This window comes from Candoia aspera, chromosome 4 (assembly GCF_035149785.1).
Source record: "Candoia aspera isolate rCanAsp1 chromosome 4, rCanAsp1.hap2, whole genome shotgun sequence".
In the NCBI taxonomy this organism is placed as follows: Eukaryota; Metazoa; Chordata; class Lepidosauria; order Squamata; family Boidae; genus Candoia; species Candoia aspera.
Window position 1 is genome coordinate 103,440,704 of NC_086156.1, and position 18,944 is coordinate 103,459,647.

The following is an 18,944-nucleotide window of genomic DNA, read 5'->3' on the forward strand; positions in this document are numbered from 1 at the left end:
CGCACCCCTGGTTGAATTGTATATTTCAATGAATTCCTAAGTGCATGGAAGGTGACACCACCTCTATGATACGCAGTTAAACGTGACATCTTTCTGCAACTTTGAATGATGCTTACTATTTATGTGCAGTTTTTAATAGATTCAAAATATGTGCAGAAGTTTGGACACCCTTCCAGTTGATTCACTGCTGTTTTTTTCCCCTATACTATAAAAAGGTGATTGCCTTGTTAGGCCTACAATTAGCTGGGTAAAGACAATTATACAGATGAACACCTCTTGGATTGTAATCAAGCTGTCTGCTTTCAATAACCAAGGGCTCCCTTAAACAGCTGTCTTATGAATTGGAAAATGAAGATAATTTATTCTTACAAAGTAAGGGAAGAATCTATCCATTATCTTTCTATTTATCTACAACATCATCTTCCAGCTAGTATTTGAATTGTGAGAAACGTTAAGAAATGGAAAATTATGTAGAACTGTTGAAGTCAAAACAAGATCTGGAAGAAAAATCTCTGATACGACTGCTTGAAAACTGGTCAGAACTGCAAAGTGGAACCCACAAATCACTGCAAATGACTGGCTGAAAAGTTTAGAAGCTGTCCGCAGGGCTACAGTATTGCTTATTCAGCAACAATCTGCATGGGAGAATTGACAGAAGGAAACCTTTTTTGACTTCATCACAAAAGTAATCATCCAAAATACTCAAAATGTAGCAAGCCTGAAACCAGAAGATGATGTTCCATGTCCAGTAAAGAAACTGAAGCTGAAAAGGGGTGTTTCAGCAAGAAAGGCACTCCAAACACTTCCAAAACAACCATGAAGTGCTTATAGGAAAGAAACAAACATTTTACACTAGCCTTCAGTCTCCAGACTTGAATATTATCAAAAATATGAGGAAATCTCAAACACACCATGCATGCAAGGAGACAGAACAATATTTCTGAGCTGAAGAGTTCTGCAAGGAAGAGTAGGAAAAAATTCCCGAAGCAAGAATAGATTTGAAGCCAGCTACAGGAAATGTTTGGAAACTTGCTATTTCTGCCAAAGGAGAGGTTACTAAGTACTGAAAGAAAAGCTGTCTCCCCTTCAGCACCTACCACATTCACCCTTTTGTTCTATTGAATCTGTAAACAACTATGCACTGATACCAAGGATACATTCCAGTCTGCAGAAAAATACCGTGCTCACTTTGCACCAACAGAGGTCTTGTCAGCTTCTCTTTACTTAGGGATTCATTGAAACGTACAATTCAACCAGGGTGCCCGCCGTTTTTTCCCATGCCAGAGTTGTTCCAGAGCTGCATCCCATCATTTTGACATTAAAATGCACCCTTCTTTTTTGCACTGATTTCCCAAGTAAGGCAGGTGTCTCTTTAAAAGGGTGGGGAAGCACAAGAATTTTGCCTAGAGACTGATTTCCTAGCTGCACCCCTAGCTCAGGAAAATCTCAACACATCTTGGGGACTGTAGAAGGATGTCATCCCAGCCAGCCACAGATGTGTTGTGGAAGCAAAATGCTGACAAACTCTTCCCACTAATAAGTAAGAGCCTTTGTTTTTTTCTCACAAGCACTGGAAGGTGCAAACGTTGGTGCATGGAACCCCCACATTCCCCACAGCATCTTTGCCCCCATCCAGCTAGGAGTGCTGGTCTCTCAGCTGCCCGAATTCCAACTGCCCTAGCTCTTGTCTGTCTCTTCCCAGACTTCCTTGGAATCTCCCCAGCCAAGGCCACGACTATTCCCAGACTGTAGAAACATTTCATCAGTCTTGAAGAACAGCCAGCCCCCAAATGGATTCCGTCTCAAAAAAAAGGGGAATGATGCAGAGGCTGTGAATGCAGTGTAAAGGGAGAGCTTTACAAGGCCTGGGAAGGAAGATGGGAATTTTCCAAAATAAGGAATAGAATGAATAATAGAGAAAAAGGCAGCAGGGGGCAGGCCCAGGAGGTCAAAAAAGTCACGACGGCTACCACCATGCAATCAAAGTCTGCCCTTTTTTTTAGTGGCATCACGACTCCTGTAAAAAAGAGAGTTTTCACTGTGGTTGTGGCCATTTTGACTGCTTTGAACCCCTGCAGACAACCCTGGGGGCAGCCAAAGGCTTGGACAGAAGGGATGGCAGGGTAGGTAGGGGCTGAAATGGGAATCCGAACTCACAGTCATGGCATCTCGGAGAAAGCAGTTTTTCCCAATGTGGCCATCTTCCAGGGATGTGGAGACTACAACACCAAGCCAGTGCTGGGAGTTGTAAGTCCCAAACATCAAGAAGTTGGATGACAGGTTAGAGAAAGCTGAGTAGTTTCTGATTAGGTCTGGAGGCCCTACTCAGGCATGACGCTGTCACCAAGCATACTTGAGTCCACAATTGTACTATGGTTCAATCAAGCTTGCAGGGTGGTAAAAATAAAAAGGGACAAAAGTAGAGAGGTCTGCAGGATGAAAGCAGAATAAAAGTGTACCTGCTGACCTGCCAATTCCACATTGTGAATATCCTGTGCTCTGCACCATCCTTTCACTGAAAAGGCAGGTCACAGATAAAGGGTTCAATCTGTCCAAGCTTCTATTCCAGCAAGCATCAATCAGGACAGACCATCAACCTGGCCTTTTAAACTTTCCAGGCCCTGGCTCAAGAAAAGCCACCTAGGAATCTGATCTTTCCCAAACCCTGCCCTCCCGCATGCCCAATTAGGGATAAGTTTGCATCCCCACCCCCCAGGTGCAACATAACCATCAACAATAAAATATTTCATTTTGAGCGTGTCCGCAGCACAACAGTGGCAGCATCAATTAGAGATGAAGGAGAGGACACACAATCCAGGTTGAGCCATTCTGGCTGCATGTCCCCTTGGGCGAATCTTCCTGTGCACGTTCCCATGTAATAAACTCTGAGCATGTCAAAGATGTCTGTGCAAAAGCTGGGCTACAGAACCCTTTGATGAGATAGCTTTCTAAATGCAGGGATACCTACTGGGGAAGTCACTGATAGATGCAGAGCTTGTAATAACTCTGGGAGTGATGGAGCTGTATTTCTTCTTTAACTCCAGTCTTTTTTTTTTTTTTTTTTGGTAATTTGACTCAGACAAACATCCATTTTTTCTTTAAAAACCTATTTTATTTTGAAAAAATATATAAACATGCCCCAAATGAGCAGCCACCCGCCTTCACCAATAGAAAGGAGCCCGAGAACACATGGTGAAGCGTGTACCAAGCTCTAAGTGTGTACCATTCACGAGTGTGAAAACTCTAGCCCTGCATGGTTAAGATGTAAACCAGCTTCGCCCCTCGGGTGTGCTGAACTACAAAACCCATAACTTCTCTCTGCCTGTGGCCATGCTGACTTGGAGTCAGGGAAGCTGTGTTCCAGTGCATTCAGATGATGCCAGGCTAGCAAAGGCTGATGTAAACTAAACTGGTTTCCATAATACTTTTAAAAGCCAAGCTCTGAGGCATACAAGTGATTGCGCTGGCAGGGTTAAGACTGAGTTAATTCAGTTCATTTTTTAACTGGAAAATAACAACATTGCTTGAAAGGAGAAGGTGTTGAATATTTAGCAGCCACCGTGCTTCAAACATTTTTAGCAGTATCCCCAGCCAACCTCCATGCACTTTCTTCATCTCCTTGGCATGACCTAGCAGCTCCTGGGGATGTCAACGGGGCTTCCTGTATATGTAATTCTGCTCTGATCCCCCTCCCCTCTCCATACACACATCCTGAAGGTTTTTTTCCTCCAATAAAACAGCTGTAGAATCCACGATGGGGAAACAACGTGTTATTTTCATCCATTCAAAATTTCTTTCCCATCTACCAAATTATCCCCAGCTACTTTGCTCCCAGAAAAATAAGAGGTGGATCCATGCAACTCCTAATCCTAGGAAGCAAAGCTCCAGGAAGGGGAAGCATCTGAACATTTCTGAATAGATGAACAGCTGAAGACCGAAGGCTTAAGCTGCCCCACTTCCCGTTCAGCAGGAAGCCTGCTGCTCCCTCTGATAAAGACCCCCATTTACGTCTTGCAATATACTATTCTTGATGAAGAGCTGCATGTGACATCTTGCTCTGACTTTCTGACCGCAGGCATCGCCTTCCCAAATGTGGTATTCCCTAGCCGTGTTCAGCCACAGCTCTCAGCATCTTCAACCGTGAGATGAGAGATGCTGGGCCACATCTGTGCAGGACAAGAAGTTGAGGAAGATGGAGGGGAGGGCAAGACATCAGCCTGGTTTTATCATTTAGTGGCTCTTCCTGCCACGCTCTGAGACCAAATCAGCTAGTTCTGTTCTTGAAAGAAAACGCAAGGGGCAAGCGAAATTCTGCCCCTGCCCCAAAGATTCCTAAATCAGACTTAGATTTAACTTCTACCACTCCCCAATAGTCTGTTTTCCTCCTCTGGAAAAATCCAAGCCACGAAGCCACCTCCCAGTGGAGCCAAACAGTCTGTCACCCCAGATAGCGTGTGACTTTGTCTCTATAAATAGGGATCCCTGGGGAGGGGCAGGCAATTTATGACTGGGGGCAAAGCGCATATATGGGGATAATATGCGTGTCCCAGGACTTCCTGGCTAAGAAGTCCGACTTTCTGCATCAATCCCATCTCTGACAAGTGTCACCCCAAAATGATGCCAAGTTTCCACAGAGGTAAGCAAACAAGCATTTTATGAATGGAGGAGAGTGCATGCAAGCATTTGGCTGGAGCACAGCTTTCTCCAACCTAGTGCCTTCCAGATGTGTTAGGATCATATGCGCTGCCTGGGAATTTGGGAAGTGGGGGTCCCCAGAAGGGGGAGAGGGACTGACTGCAGGAAGCTGGATTTGGAACACTGAATCACAAGATGCGATGACTTCCTAGCCCCCTTGAGAATTCAGGGTCAGGCCTTCTGGAGACGTAGCGTCCCAGTCGCACTGATTGGAAGGCTTGGCATCTGGGGTATTTGCAGATTGATTGTCAAAAACGCAGCAAGGGGAACTGCGCAGTAAAAGCTGAGTGGAGATTAGCTTCAGAAGCTCAGGCTAGCGGCTTTAACACCTTCTCAAAGGTTAGCCCAGCCAATATTGGCTGGTGAGCTCTGCTATTCCGACCAGATGTAGAGATGAGAAGCAAAAGGCAAAATGAACGGAGTGCACTAACTTTTTCAAACCCATCCATTCTGAAATCTCAGAAACACCAAAGATTTTTTGTTCTCTTCTCCAGTTCGGCAGGAAAACAAAGTTGAACCAGTTGCACCTTAAGGACAAAGCAACAGGCTCACCCAACGGAGAGACCAAAGTCGTTCTTTTCTTTTTTTTTTCCAAGTCTGCCTACCGTAAACATTTTACCGCATGATCAAAACTTGACCGGATGGAGAAGCTCCCCAGGGGACGCTCCTCAGATTTCCACCGCTGCTTTTCAGGAGAAGCCCATTTCAACAAGTCGTCCTGTGTTTAAAAATCATCTCCCAAGAAATGCAAAGAAATGTTGTTGAACATTGGGGTCTGGGGAGTGACACAAGGGAACCTGCGAAAACATCACGGCTTGTGGGTTAAATTCCAGCAGTGGCAGTTACTTAATAGTTGCTCCGCCAAGACAAGTGAGGATACGACTGACAGGGCCTTTCTCTCTAAAGGTTCGTGCCAATCGCAGTTCAAATGAGGCTGCCAACTCATACCACTTGCAGTGCTGTGGCCTCTCCGTCCAACTGATACTTGATCTGGTTAAGTTCTTCTAGCTCCTGCTGGTGCCGATCGGTTTTGTGCCCCACTAAGGAGCGGTAGAAATGCAGGGCAAAGATAATGAACACTACGCCAACTGGAACCATAATCACCGTGGAGGCCATGGCAGCGTTCCAGCCAGAGCTGTCGGTAGAGGCCGTGGCGTTACTATCAAGGCCCAGTTCTGGAGCACAGCACTTTCGGCTCGCCCCCATGTTGCCGACGGGCATAAACTTGACCCAGCAGATCAACACCACCTCGGTAAGGAAGAGGAAGATCCCCAAGGCAGTGGAGAAGCCCCAAGCCAGCTCGATGTAGTGGTGCATTCGTTCGTGGGGAGACTCGTTGACGGAGTTGAGGTTGTGGATGTTACTGACGGCTTCAATATTGGGCAAGATGCAAGTGCTGACCATCAGAGCAAAGAGGTGGACGGCCACCAGGACCGTCGTGCAGGCACTGAAGGCCACCAGTAGCTCCCATGGGTAGTCGTAGTCTTCCAGCTGTACCTCCACCATGGCTACCTGGGGAAAGATGGATCATTGTAACTTAAAGAGGGTCACCGGCGGAGGTTGGTGTTACACACACAAGCTCCCAGGTTCGGCTTATGGTCAATCACTCACAGACTCGCAGCCTGTTGAGGCAGGCAGATCTTGTCAGCCCCCCTTACTTTCTACCTGGGTTTTCCAGATAGGTGCGGCTCGAGCAGACAAGGCACACAGCCCTGGTCAACAGCCGGGAAGTAATTAGGGACATGCACAAATAACCTTCAACGGAACACTGAGGCACAACAGGTTCTTTGAAATACACGGAGAACAGTGAATTTAAAGTAACAGCAAAACTTTACTGGTTGCAAGATACATTTGCTCTTTCGCACATGCCGTGCAGACACACACACACACGCTCATCCACACTTACCCACCTCCAACTGAGCTACCAGGCACTAGCTAGAGGGACAGAAGCCGCCAAGTCTGGGTTCAAAGATGACTCAAGGAGTGGGCAGGCTTTGGGACCCCTTCTATCCCCAAAAGTCCTTGCTTTGTTGATTTACAAGTTTGGTAGCTGTAGATGGGACGGGGGTGAGGGGTTCTCCATGTGCTCAGGCCCAACTTCCTTTGTCTGGTTCAGGTGACATTTTTCCTTTGTCTCCTTAACGACTTGCTTCCTTCTTATCTACCTCCCTGAAGGGATCTTTTACACAAGTTTCCTGGCTTTTGTCCTCTCTGCCTACGTGCCTGCTCCATCTTTAGGTAATGGCAGATTCAACCTAGTCTCACATCCCCCAGCGAACATTATGGCTCAATGCAAACATGAACCTAGCTTTGAATTTTTTAGGCTGGAAACACTGATTTGCCTTTGAAGGGCCAAAGTCTTTGTGCTGTTTTGCATTCCAGCAGGATAACTCACTACTTTTCTAAGTTTTACTGGTCTTAGTGCAACAGAGTTGATAATCTTTTGGGGTGGGTAGTGGCATATGTTTAGTTAGAGAGCTTCTTACCGGTGCTCAAACCACCTGGGGACATTTACTGGAAAGTATACCGATAAGGTTGTACACCATCACCACTGCTTCTCTCCACTGTGCCTCCAGATGTTTTCCTTTACCCAAACTACTTTTGAGCTAATTTGGTGTGGTGGTGAAGGCCGCCTTTCTCACCTGTTTGACCCTGAAGAAACCCTTGAAATATTTTTGGGCCAAGGCCAGAAGTTACAAAATTATTATATTTGTTTCATGGGTAGGTCTGTATATAAGCATTTGCAGTGTTCTTAAACTGAAAATAAAGAATGAAACTTACCTCTTTAATGTGAGGTTGCCTGAATTTGAAATAATGTTTTAAATAAATTATGATCTCCCAGGGAATCCCTAGTGACCTCTCGCAGAACCCTGGCATTCCACAGAGTCCTGGTTGAGAAACCCTGAGTTAAGGCATCAGGCTAGAAACTGGGAGATGTGAGTTCTAGTCCTGCCTTGGGCATGAAGCCAGTGGGGTGACCTTGGGCCAGTCACTCTCTCTCAGCCCTAGGAAACAGGCAATGGCAAACCACTTCTGCAAATCTTGCCAAGAAAATTGCAGGGACTAGTTCAGGCAGTTGCCAGGAGTCAACACTAACTTTTGTTTTTTAGATTTTTTTATTCCACCTTTATTATTTTTATGAATAACTCAAGGCAGGGAACATACCTAACACTCCTTCCTTCTCCTGTTTTCCCCACAACAACCACCCTGTGAGGTGAGTTGGGCTGAGAGAGAGTGACTGGTCCAAGGTCACCCAGCCAGCTTTCATGCCTAAAGTGAGACTAGAACTCACAGACTCCTGGTTTCTAGCCCAGCACCTTAACCACTAGACCAAACTGGCTCCTACTATGAAGGCACCATAAAAAACAAACAAATCCTCCTACTTTTGCACTGGGGCAAGGGGGCTAAATAGCTGGTTTTGTAAAAAGCACCAGACTGTACCCACCACCATTTTTATTTCAATGAATGCAGGGCAGTCGGTGTCATGCCTGGAGTTCTTGAATCAAAGTAATAACAGGGATTGGCGCTTTGCTGCACAGCATGTAACTTCCCTTTCTTAATGCATCTGTTTAAAAAGAAAACTCAACAAAATGCCAGGTAGCTCAGGAAGCTATGCTGTCAACACAACACTGCTGTCACTTGCCTAACCTTTATATTTTTAAACCCACCCTGCTTTGAACTCAGAAGGAATCCCAGGAGCAAAGTTATTCTAACCCTGTTTGCTCAGAAATAAGTCCCAGGGAGATCAATCCGTTCCGCTCCCTAGTAAGTCTGTTTAGAATTGCAGCTTCCAGTTCCCTTCGGAAAGATATGCTGACTTTGTTAATCTTTTGTTTTAAACTGTTCAAACAAACAAACACTAAAAACAAAGCAAGATTTGAGGGGGAAAAGCGTCCCAACCCAGCACAGCCAGCCACACTCATGTTGGTTTTTAAAGATTTTAAAGTTGCCACTATGAGAGGATTACCAACAGACGGGCATTTTGTATGGATAAGTATGATGAAATATGGGACTCGTTTATACAAAATACAGTAGTTTAGGGAAAAGCATGATGGTTATATAGTCGTATTAAATACATATATATTTGCATCATATTTGTATTAGATAAATGTATATAGAATTGTAACTCTTTACTGTTGTAATGATATCTTCTATTTCGTATTTTTTACTTTTTCTGTTACATCCTTCTTTTTAAAACACTTGTTACATATTTCTTTTTTTTATAATATATGCATCTTCGTGTATTGTTTTTGAGTTTTTTTTTTTTATGTTACTATTTTAAAAAGCAGTAACAAATTAATAAAAAAAATGGTTTTTAAAGAAGCAATCTGTGCTCTCCCGTCTAGCTAACATCTAAATGTTCCTGGTCTTTCTCAACCTGGTGCCATCCTTGTCTGATGGACTACAAGGCCCATCCCCAGCTAGCCTGGGATAATAGGAGCTTAAGTCCAACACACCTGAACTGTCCACTTACTCAGGTGAGCATCTTTCTCTCCCCCCTCTCATACCCCTACATCTGTGCGAATGAACTACCTGCTCCACCGATACTCTCAGAGGGGAATTTTTTCTCCAATTCCCAGATTCTACCAGGCAATCTTGGAAGCAAAGATCACAGCAGCCACAGAGCCATTTATTTCAAAGGAAAGGATGAAGCGTGGGCCTGAAGCCCCCAGCGGACAGCTACTAGCAGAGTCCTCAGCCACCACCCCTCAGTTACACCCATGCTGCAGATGGAATGATTGAGGCCCAGCAAAGTTTGATCAAAGCCTGCAGTTTTTAAGGTTCCTGCGCTGCTTAGATGACAATTCTGATTCTCCGAGTTGATCCCTGCCTAGCACAGAGGGTCCAGAGCAACAGTAAAGTAAATCTTCCCCTTTGTGTTGCGGCTCCACCACCCCTGCAGGAATCTCAGATGCCGAAAGAGGAAACGCTGTGCAGTTTGTCCTGGAGCTCGCTTCTGCAGCCAAGCATGGTCCATAGTGCCTCTTAAAGCGATTAATCCCCAACTTGGCACCAGGATGCTGCTTGAAGAAAAGGGGGAGGGCAGTGTCCCATATTCTGGTCTGACTGGTTATAGCCCCAGCTTTGGCTTGAGTTCTGGTTCGTTGGCAGCTTCCCCAGATAATTTGGGGGAGGGAGGGAGGGAGGAGGAGGAGGAGGAGGAGGAGGCAGGCTTTAAGCCCCAGCAAAATGGCTCCCTCCATCCAATCAGCACTTCCTGGCAGCCAAGTAAACAGGAGGTTATAAAGTTCTTGGAAAGGTAGCCTCTCCAGACCCACCAAAGGAGGTCTGTCCAAAACCCCTGGGGGGTCTCCCAACAGGGAGGGGGTTGATATATCCCAGTAAAGTGCCAGTCTGGAAGCCCTGAATCAAATTACTGGGGCGGGGGGGGGGGAGAGGCAGGAGACGAGCAGTTTATTTTCCCAAAGTGGGCCACAGTTAAATGGAGTGGTGACAGCTGGCTGGCGAACGTCTGACAAGGTAGCACGTGCTGCCTGGGGATAAATGGAAAGCCTTGAAGGAGGAGGTGGAGGACACTCACTTAAAGTTCAGTTCCACGGTTAGAACATCCAGCCCTAGATTTTTATTGCACTCCCCCCACTTCCTAGCATTAAAAAGGTGACGTGCCCCAGAGCCCCTACAGAGTGTCCTCTCTTTTCCGCTCCGCGCTTTGGAAGAGAAAGAGGGAGCCGAGGATAGGGGACGCTCTAGGCCTCTCCCCATTTAGGAAATGCACAGAAGGCCCAGCTTAAGGGCCGGGTGAAAGTAGGGCGGTCCCAACAATCATACATGTGGTGGCATTTCCCAGTGAGCCCTGCGGCCCCTGAAAATGCTGGAATGTGCTACTTCCCCTAACTATTAGACCAGCGTTTCTCGACCTGAGCAACTTTAAGATGTCTGGGCTTCAACTCCCAGAATTCCCCAGCCAGCCATGCTCGCTGGGGAATTCTGGGAGTTGAAGTTCACACATCTTAAAGTTGCTCAGGTCAAGAAACATTGCACTAGTGTTTTCTCCTAGAAATCTGAAACCCTGGCCCTATCATGTTCTAGGCATGACCCAGATGACAAGCTCATCGGCAGGTTGTTGTTTACCTTCTTCTCGCTGAGTCTCACTAGGATGTTCCTTTCGGAGAACAATCGGGTGAAATATGCAACTGAGATCACACAAGGATTCTGATGAACATTCCAATTTTGGCTTCTCCAAACCCGGACGGGCCTCCTGCCAGCAGCCGCCTCTATTCCCAGACTCTAAAAGCAGCCTCATATTTCCCTCATTCCTGCTTTTTGCAGTTGCCTTTAAAGATACAACCCAGCTTCCCGAAACCCACTTTGAAGAGCTAATTTTCTAGCCCCGTCTCACCTCCACTGGTGAAGCTGCCCTGCTAAAAAGACAGAGGTTCTTTCTGTATCACCAGGTATGATCCCATCACACCCCAAAGCATTCTAAAGATTCCTAGTGTCTATACTTCCAGGTGCATGACATTCACTGAGAAATACCATCTCTAAAGAGGACTGTCCCCGGAGTCATTAATTTCTTAAAACCAAATCTAGAGGGCTAGCCTAATCTCAAAGTGTGCAGGGGCTGGTTCCCCTTAACAGGTTGGGTGAGAAATCTCTCTGCACATGCCCAGAGGTGCTCTGCTCCTGTAGGATTTCACCTCTTCCTCTGTCCTAGAAGACAGACTCTGAGGCAGGACTCTGACCAACAAAAGGGTAGGGCAACTCACCATATCAGTCTTTCTCAACTTTTTGATCCTGGAGGAACCCCTGAAATATTTTTCGGGCCTCGGGGAACCCCTGCACATTCAGGCCCAAATATAAGCCACAAGTCACAAAATTATTATATTCGTTTCATGTGTGAGCCTGTATAGATGCATTAACAGTGTTCTTAAACTAAAAATAAAGAACGAAACTTAACTCTTTAATGTGAAGTTGCCCAAATTTGAAATTAATCCAAAGTGAAATGTGGATTTTCAGTATTTCCCCCTTAACTCCACTTTCCCCCAACCAAACAATGTTCTTTTGGGAAAACACACAACACACTCCTAAAACAGAAGTTGTTGATTCTGGAACAGGCCCTGCAGCCGGTTCAATGCTCAGATGTCCGAGCTCCCTGTTGCTCTGGTTTCAAACAAATGAGATCATGCAGTTTTTGCTTTGGGATCTGGCAAGGTACAGGGCAAGGCTTCAGAAGAGCTGTTTGATCTCAACCTTACTGCAAGAAATTAAAGGTGGCATCCAGAGAGCCACCCGCATTTTATAATCCCAAACAACCCAGTGGGGTAGTTGGGGCTGGGCTGAATGTCAGACCCAAGGTCACGCAGCCGGCTTTGCAGCCGGATTTGGACTCAGTTCAACTTGGGCAGCCATCTAACCAATCCAAACTCCAAAGGCTTAGCTTCACCTGATGGGAGTGACCTCTGAGTAGGTGGACTTCAATTCCCAGAATTCCCCTGTTAGCAGGGCTATTCCTAAGATGTCTGTCTGTCTGTCTGTCTGTCTGTCTGTCTATCTATCAAATTTGTCACCACCCATCTCCTCCCACCAGAGGGACTCTGGGCGGTTTACAACAAAGTAATCAATAAAACAATAAAGATACAATATAATTAATATATAGAAATACAATATATAAAAATACAATTACAAGTAGACAATAAATATAAATAAAAATAAAATCCAAATGGCAGATGTTCTAACTCAGTCCTTGTGGGCAATGAGCACTCAAGGGCACTAGCCATCCCGAAATGTGACTATTCCCCTCCCTGCCCCAGGCCAGGCGGCAGAGCCAGGTCTTCAGATTCCGGAAGTCCAGGAGCAAGGGGGCTTGTCTTACCGCTGGGGGAAGAATTTTCGGGTGAGACGGGTTGACGTAGCGGGGAAGAGGCGGTCCCTCAGGTAGCCTGGACCCATGCCATGTAGGGCTTTAAAGGTGATAACCAACACCTTGAATTGGACCCGGAAGCAAACTGGCACCCAATGCAGCTTGCACAGTAAAGGTGTTATATGGGCCAACTTTGTGGCTCCTAAAACTACTTGCGCAGCTGCATTCTGGACCAGCTGCAGCTTCCGGATACTCTTCAAGGGAAACCCCATGTAGAGCACATTGCAGTAGTCTATATGGGAGATAACAAGGGCATGAGTGACTGAAGGGCTTCCCAATCCAGAAAAGGGCATAACTGGTACACAACATGAAGCTGCGCAAAGGCCCTCCTGGCCAGGGCCGTGTGTCGAGAAGAAGCTGTGAGTCCAGGAGGACCCCCAGATTACACATTGGGTCTGTCTGGGGCAGTGCAACCCCATCCAGAACCAAAGATGACCATGTCCCAGCTGGCTGTGGAATTCTGGGAGTTGAAGTCCCCACATCTGGAGGGTACTAAGATTGGGAAAAGCTGCTGTATCTGCTATCCCTCTCTGTCTCTGATGAAAAGAAAGCAATGCCTATTAAAATGTAAACTGATGAAGCTACTCAGGATCACTATATTGGGAAAGAAAATTTGTTGGACAAAAGGCTGTTTAGATGCAGAACATTATTATATCTTATCTTATCTTATTATATTGATCAGTGTTTCTCGGCCTTGGCCACTTTAAGATGTGTGGACTTCAACTCCCAGAATTCCACAGCCAGCTGGCTGTGGAATTCTGGGAGTTGAAGTCCACACATCTTAAAGTGGCCAAGGTTGAGAAACACCGATATAGACATAGATATATATATAGTCCCCGAGTTGGCTTTGCAGGACCAGAACTCACAAGCTCCTGGTTTCTAGCCCGGTGCTTTAGCCACTACACCAAACCAGCTCTCATGGAGAGATAAGAGTGCGTGTATCTGTGTGCATTTATATGCATATAACATATACCCCTTGAAGCAAAGTGAGTGGCTGGGCAGATTGTTTCCAGAACTTCCAGTATGATGGCTGGGTTGTTCAAGAGCCACAGCCTTAATCCCTCTGAAGAGTGTCCAGTTAAAGAGAGCTGCCCTAGGAAATGGTGTTCGAAATCCAGCACACAGGAAGAGAAGGCTGGGCACCAAACTGACGGGAGAGGGAGGTGACTACATATAAGGGGTGGGGATAATGTGCAACCTCGTCTTGTTAGCAGATCAGACATTAGAGATTCTTAGCAGCCAAGCTTTGCCCCTCCAGCAAAGGACAGGGTGCTCTTCCAAGAAAACTAAAGCTACCAATCGAAGAGAATATTTGTAGCTCAGGGTTGAACTGTGGAGTCCGTGGTGCTCTCTGAGCCTTGTTGTTTTCTTGCAGACGTTTCATTGCCAGACTAGGCAATATCTTCAGTGCGAAGAGGGAGTGGGCCTTGCTCTCAGTTTATATACCGTGGCTTGCCCTGCTTGAGTTGGTGGGGGTGTTGTTCTCTCCTTGGGAGTTCCTTGACTGGGCTGTCGTTTGCTGCTTGGTTGATTGCCTGAGTTAACAGTTCCTTGATTAGGGTATTGTATACTGTTTGATGGTTTGTCTGGTGTTAATCCTGGTGTTGATTTTTGCATATCTGGGAGTTGATTGCTGGCCAGGAGGTGTTCTGGTCTTTTGGCTGTAAACGTTGTTTACCTCTATGTGCCTGTTGATGGCTGACTTCTCTGAGTGCCAAGCTTCCAGGAATTCTCTAGCGTTTTTTGGATTTGGCTTGGTCTAAGATACTCAGTTGAAAGTATGTCGATGAAGATTCTCAGTCATCCAGGTGGAATTGTCTGTAGGTCTGTAGGCCACTCTTAAGGATCCACTTGGGGATGAACAAGGGATTTAGGAGTAAGACATCCCAAAGACAATCCACACCTCCATGGCACAATTAACAGCCATTCAGGCGTAGGGACAATGCAGCCACCCTGGAAGACATATATGGGGTCCCCTCACCAACCTTTGCCCAGACTGAAGAAGCTGCTTGGACAAGCAGCAAAACGTTTCAACCAAAAAGAAAGAAATCCAGTTGCCATGACTCAACCTACAGACAAGTTGAGTTGACTGATTCGGCTTGGTCTAGGATGCTCCCAGTTGAAAGGATGGTTGAGTCTGTCCATGTGTTGTGAGATTAAGGAGTTTTCATTGGGTCTTCGATGGCTAGTTGGCTCTGCTAGTCTTCTGCCCGTGTGTCCTACCTAGCGGCTCTTACAGTCCTTACACTGTATGTTGTAGATGACTCCTGTTTTTAATTCTTGGGCTACTGGGTCTTTTGGTTTGCTTAAGATGTTCTGGAGGGATAAAGCTAATCAGGCAGACAGCCCAAATCTGATGGGTGAGATGGTGTGTGTGTGTGCGCGCACACACAGCCCAGGATTTTAGGAGTAGAAGCAAACAGAAGATCATCAAATTCAGGAAGCAAATAACTTCCATGCACCACCCAGCAATGGAAGTCCAGAAAAAATCCATCAGAGGGAAGCCACATCAAACGTTTTATCATAAAGGCTGTTTCTGTTTCCACTGCCTCCTAGGAAGAACATCACAGCACGTGGGGAGACCAACCTTGTGCCTCCCACCAGCAAAGGAGTGGCTTCTCTTCACCCTTCCTGTAGATCTGAAGAACAGGGAGCCCCCCCCCCCAGCCTCATATAACATCCAGGGAATTAAGGCATGCTGTGTTGGCTGGAGTGTGACCATCTTTTCAAAGCCACCTCTGATCTTCTAGGAGTTATTTGGGGGGGGGGGTAACAGCACATGACCTCTGACCATCTATGGAGTGTAACCGTCTCTGAGCTCACAAGGAGTACATTTCCCTTCTGATCAGAATCAATTCTCTTTCTCAGGATTGCATCATTCCAAAGCCTCTTTGTACAACGCATTTAAAAACAAATCATAAATGCCCTAGCCGCACTGATGCTTTTGTCAGAAATGAGATATTTTCTGTGCCAGCGGGATCGATAAATTAAAACGCTGCCCGAGGAGCCGTCCAGCTGCCCATCCGCTTCTCAAATAGATGTTAAACCATACTTAGGACTTCAGGAGAAACTGCCTGACTGGTGGGAAAGGGGAGATGAACAAGTATAACTGGATTACCACAGAGTGTGTGTAATTAATTAACACTGGCCCAAATTTGGGCGTTTTAACCACCGCTGCTGGATTAGAGGCCTTATCAATCCTGGGAGAGTTGTGTAGGGTCCCAAGACCCAAGAGGAAAACTAGAAGGTTGGAAAAAAGTGGATAAAAATTCAATTTTATCCCACTGAAGTGTTTTCACATGTGCTCAATTTCCTTTTCTGCAGTTTTGTTGCTGCGATGGCCTATTTGGTGGCAACAGGCAAGCAGTCTCCCCTCTTGCCATAATTGCCACTCATCTGAATATTTATTTTTTAAAAAATCCATTTTCGATCAGGATTTTTTTCTCCGTCTTGTCAAAGCAGCTTCTGATTCTCTAGACCAGTGTTTTCAAACGTGGCCACTTTAAGCAGTATGGACTTCAGCTCCCAGAATTTCCCCAGCCAGCAGTCTACAACTCTTAAAGTTGCCAACTTTGAAAAACACTGGTCTAGATAGATGGAAGATGCATTCCTTGCTGTTAAAAGAAAATCAACAGCAAGTGTACTAAAAAACAAAAATCAAAGGTGCTCGTGGGAAAAAATGACATTGGAGGCTGTTGTGTTCTAGCCAGCCCTGTTCTTTTAGAGCTAAAACTGGTACGTAGGAGAATAAATAGGATAACTGGGAAGCCATTCTTAAGCACTTATCAATAACTAGGGACCTGAGAAAGTTTTCTAGCACTCTGAAGCAATCTTTCCACATTTTGGTTCATAACAGACATGCCAGGCAAATAAGGAACCGAAAAGCCAGATTCACTTCCTCCATCTGCCGCTCAGCTCAGTGATTGTAATCAGGGCTGGCCCTGTCACTAAGAACACAGTGAAGAGCCGGCCCTTCCTTTTGACTGGAACCAAAGCCCTACAATTCATTGGTCCATCCAGACGGCTGCTCTCAGCACACCTGGACTGGGGAAGAGAACATCTCATTTTTGCTTCAGGCAACCCTCTGTAAATAAATAATTTTCCACCTGACCAACCTTATAGGACTGTTGTGACAATCAAAGGAGTGGGTGGAAAACCTTATCAGTGAACCTGAGTCCTCCCCATGAAGCGTGCCACAAATGTAATTTAAAATATACCCCCAAATTATGAAATTATGCCAAAAGAGCCCTCTATGTTCTCCACAGGCATGAGAGCAAAAGGTCCATAGAGGCTCTCGGAAGGAGGCACAGTTCAGCCATTCCTGGAGTGCAGAGCGGTGGTGTGGACAGTTGGAGGGGGAGGCTCTCTGTACATGCTCAGAGGCCTCCTATGCTTACTACATTAGCAGAAGCCTGGCACTCCAGAATTAACCCCACCCCCCCAGCCCCAAGTCAAGCACAGCACAACCACAGAGAAACAAGTTCCAGGAGACCCATTTTCAAGTCACCAAGGTTGAGAAACACTGGGTTAGCCAGCCTTGGATGGATCTGCTCCAGAGTCATTTTAAGCTCAAAAAAATAAACTGGCTCCTAAAAAATTAGACTGGGATCACCCGGGGTCTCCACAGCCCGGCCTCCGTCTGGAAGCTCAGGAAAGATGTCCAGCCACTCCAGTAACAACTGCGGGAAGAGCAACGGGGGGATGACCTGGGGTGGGAAACAAGCTGCAGGGAGTTTTCCCCCTTTACCTTGCAGGAACAAGGCGAGGCTCCCTTGCCAGGCGTGAAACACGAGCCTGGCGGCTGCCTGCATTTTCAAGACGCGATCCTTCGGACTAACCACATCCAGTTCTCTAGAATGCGCCCACCCCTGAAAGGCTTGTGGGCAAGCAAGGGCAGCGCAGACCGACGGGTAGAGCCCAGCCTTCCACCCGCCGGGCAATCTGGAAGGTGCCCACTTACCATGGCAAAGCCGGAGAGCAGAGCCGAGGTGCGGCTGGAGGCTTTCAGCTTCGCCCGGCTGAGATAAAGCCTCCGCCAGTTGAGGGCGTGCAGCGAGTGCTGGTTGGCGCTCATCAGCTCCAGGTAACTTCGCCGGACGAACTCCCGGTAGGTGGCGGAGACGCCCAGCGGCTCCGAGGACTCCGGGTTCAGGGGATCGCGCTCCCCTTCCTCGCCCTCCGGCGCCTCGGCTCCCCCGCCGGGTTTCATCGGAGCTGCAGGGAAGGGCGGGCGGCGGCTGGCGAGCTGCGCGGGGCTGCAGGCACGGGCGCCCCCGCCTCTGCCCGCCGCGGGGAAGCGAGCGCCGCGGGGCTGGGGGCGGACGAGGAGAGACGCGGGGTTCCCGGGCGGCGGGCGCCAGCCGGGCGAGGCCAGAAGCGAGCGCGGGGAGGGGCGGCGGGGCGGGCAGCCGAGGGCGAATGGGGGAGACCCCGGGGGATCGGGGCCGGCGGAGAGCGCTCGAGGACCGGCGGGGAGAGCGGGGAGGCTCCGCCAAGGGAAGCGCAGCCCGGGAGAGCCCGGACGCGGCGCGGCGCCGGAGCAAAAGTTGCGATTCGCGCACGGGCGGCTGCGCTGCTGGGAGGGGCGTGGGAGGGAGGCAGGGCGGACTGACAGACGGGGCGGGCGGGGAGAAGCAGCGAGAAGTGCTTTGTGGCTTAAAGGGGAAGCGGCGGCGGCGAGCCTCGAAGGCCGCTTCTCCGCTGCGACGTGGGGATCCTTTGCCCCAGTCCAGCGCTAGCTGGAAATGGCCAACGTGCAGGCGATGAGCAACCCTGGGCTGGGAGGCTGAGCAGGCCGGAGCCTGGTGGGGACTCGGATGGGAGGCCACCAGGTGATCCCAGGGATCCACCAGGCTGTAGGCCAACCCAGGAAGTAAACCCGAAGCCAACCAAAAAACACACCATCCGGATGTAGGCAGTGCCCCCCCACCCCTATTTCTGAAGAGCTTTACCAGTTTCACACCTTGACTAAATGCAAGCAGAAAATCAGCGGGATCCATGTGGGAAGTACTGCACTATGGCATCAGCCCTGGGTGGTGCCTCCTCCAACCTGGTGACTGTGCTGGGAATTAGGGGAGCTGTTGCCCCCCAAATTCCAAAGGTGCCCAGCCCACAGATGTGAACTACGTATGCAGATCTACTCAGAAGTAGGGCACTTGAGTCCAAAGAGGATTACTCCCAGATGATAATAGGAGTGCAGACCTGATTTTCAACATGCATATTTCAGAGCTAGCAAAACATTTTTTTTTCATCCATTCAGTTGTGTCCAATTCTAGCTAACCAAATAAAAGATTTATTCAGAAGCGGGTGCAATGTTGATTTTAAATGGCGAAACACCTGGTTGAGTTCTTGGTGGGAATAGTGCAGT

General features: G+C 47.6%; 1 protein-coding gene across 1 annotated transcript; it reads right to left on the reverse strand.

Moving 5' to 3' along the window:
- Positions 1 to 3,096: 3,096 nt before the first annotated feature.
- On the reverse strand, positions 3,097 to 17,800 carry ORAI3 (ORAI calcium release-activated calcium modulator 3). Its single transcript, XM_063301433.1, has 2 exons — positions 17,538 to 17,800; positions 3,097 to 6,207 (listed from the first exon to the last, which is right to left on the reverse strand). The coding sequence occupies exons 1-2, from the start codon at positions 17,784 to 17,786 to the stop codon at positions 5,638 to 5,640; spliced, it is 819 nt and encodes a 272-aa protein (XP_063157503.1). The 5' UTR covers positions 17,787 to 17,800; the 3' UTR covers positions 3,097 to 5,637.
- Positions 17,801 to 18,944: the final 1,144 nt, after the last annotated feature.

Bases quoted from the DNA above. Each gene is read 5' to 3' on its own strand.
- ORAI3 (XM_063301433.1), bottom strand. From the start codon at position 17,786: ATGAAACCCGGCGGGGGAGCCGAGGCGCCGGAGGGCGAGGAAGGGGAG. The intron at 6,208-17,537 runs GTAAGTGGGCAC...ATCTTTCCCCAG, and splicing joins TGCTCTCCGGCTTTGCCATG to GTAGCCATGGTGGAGGTACA.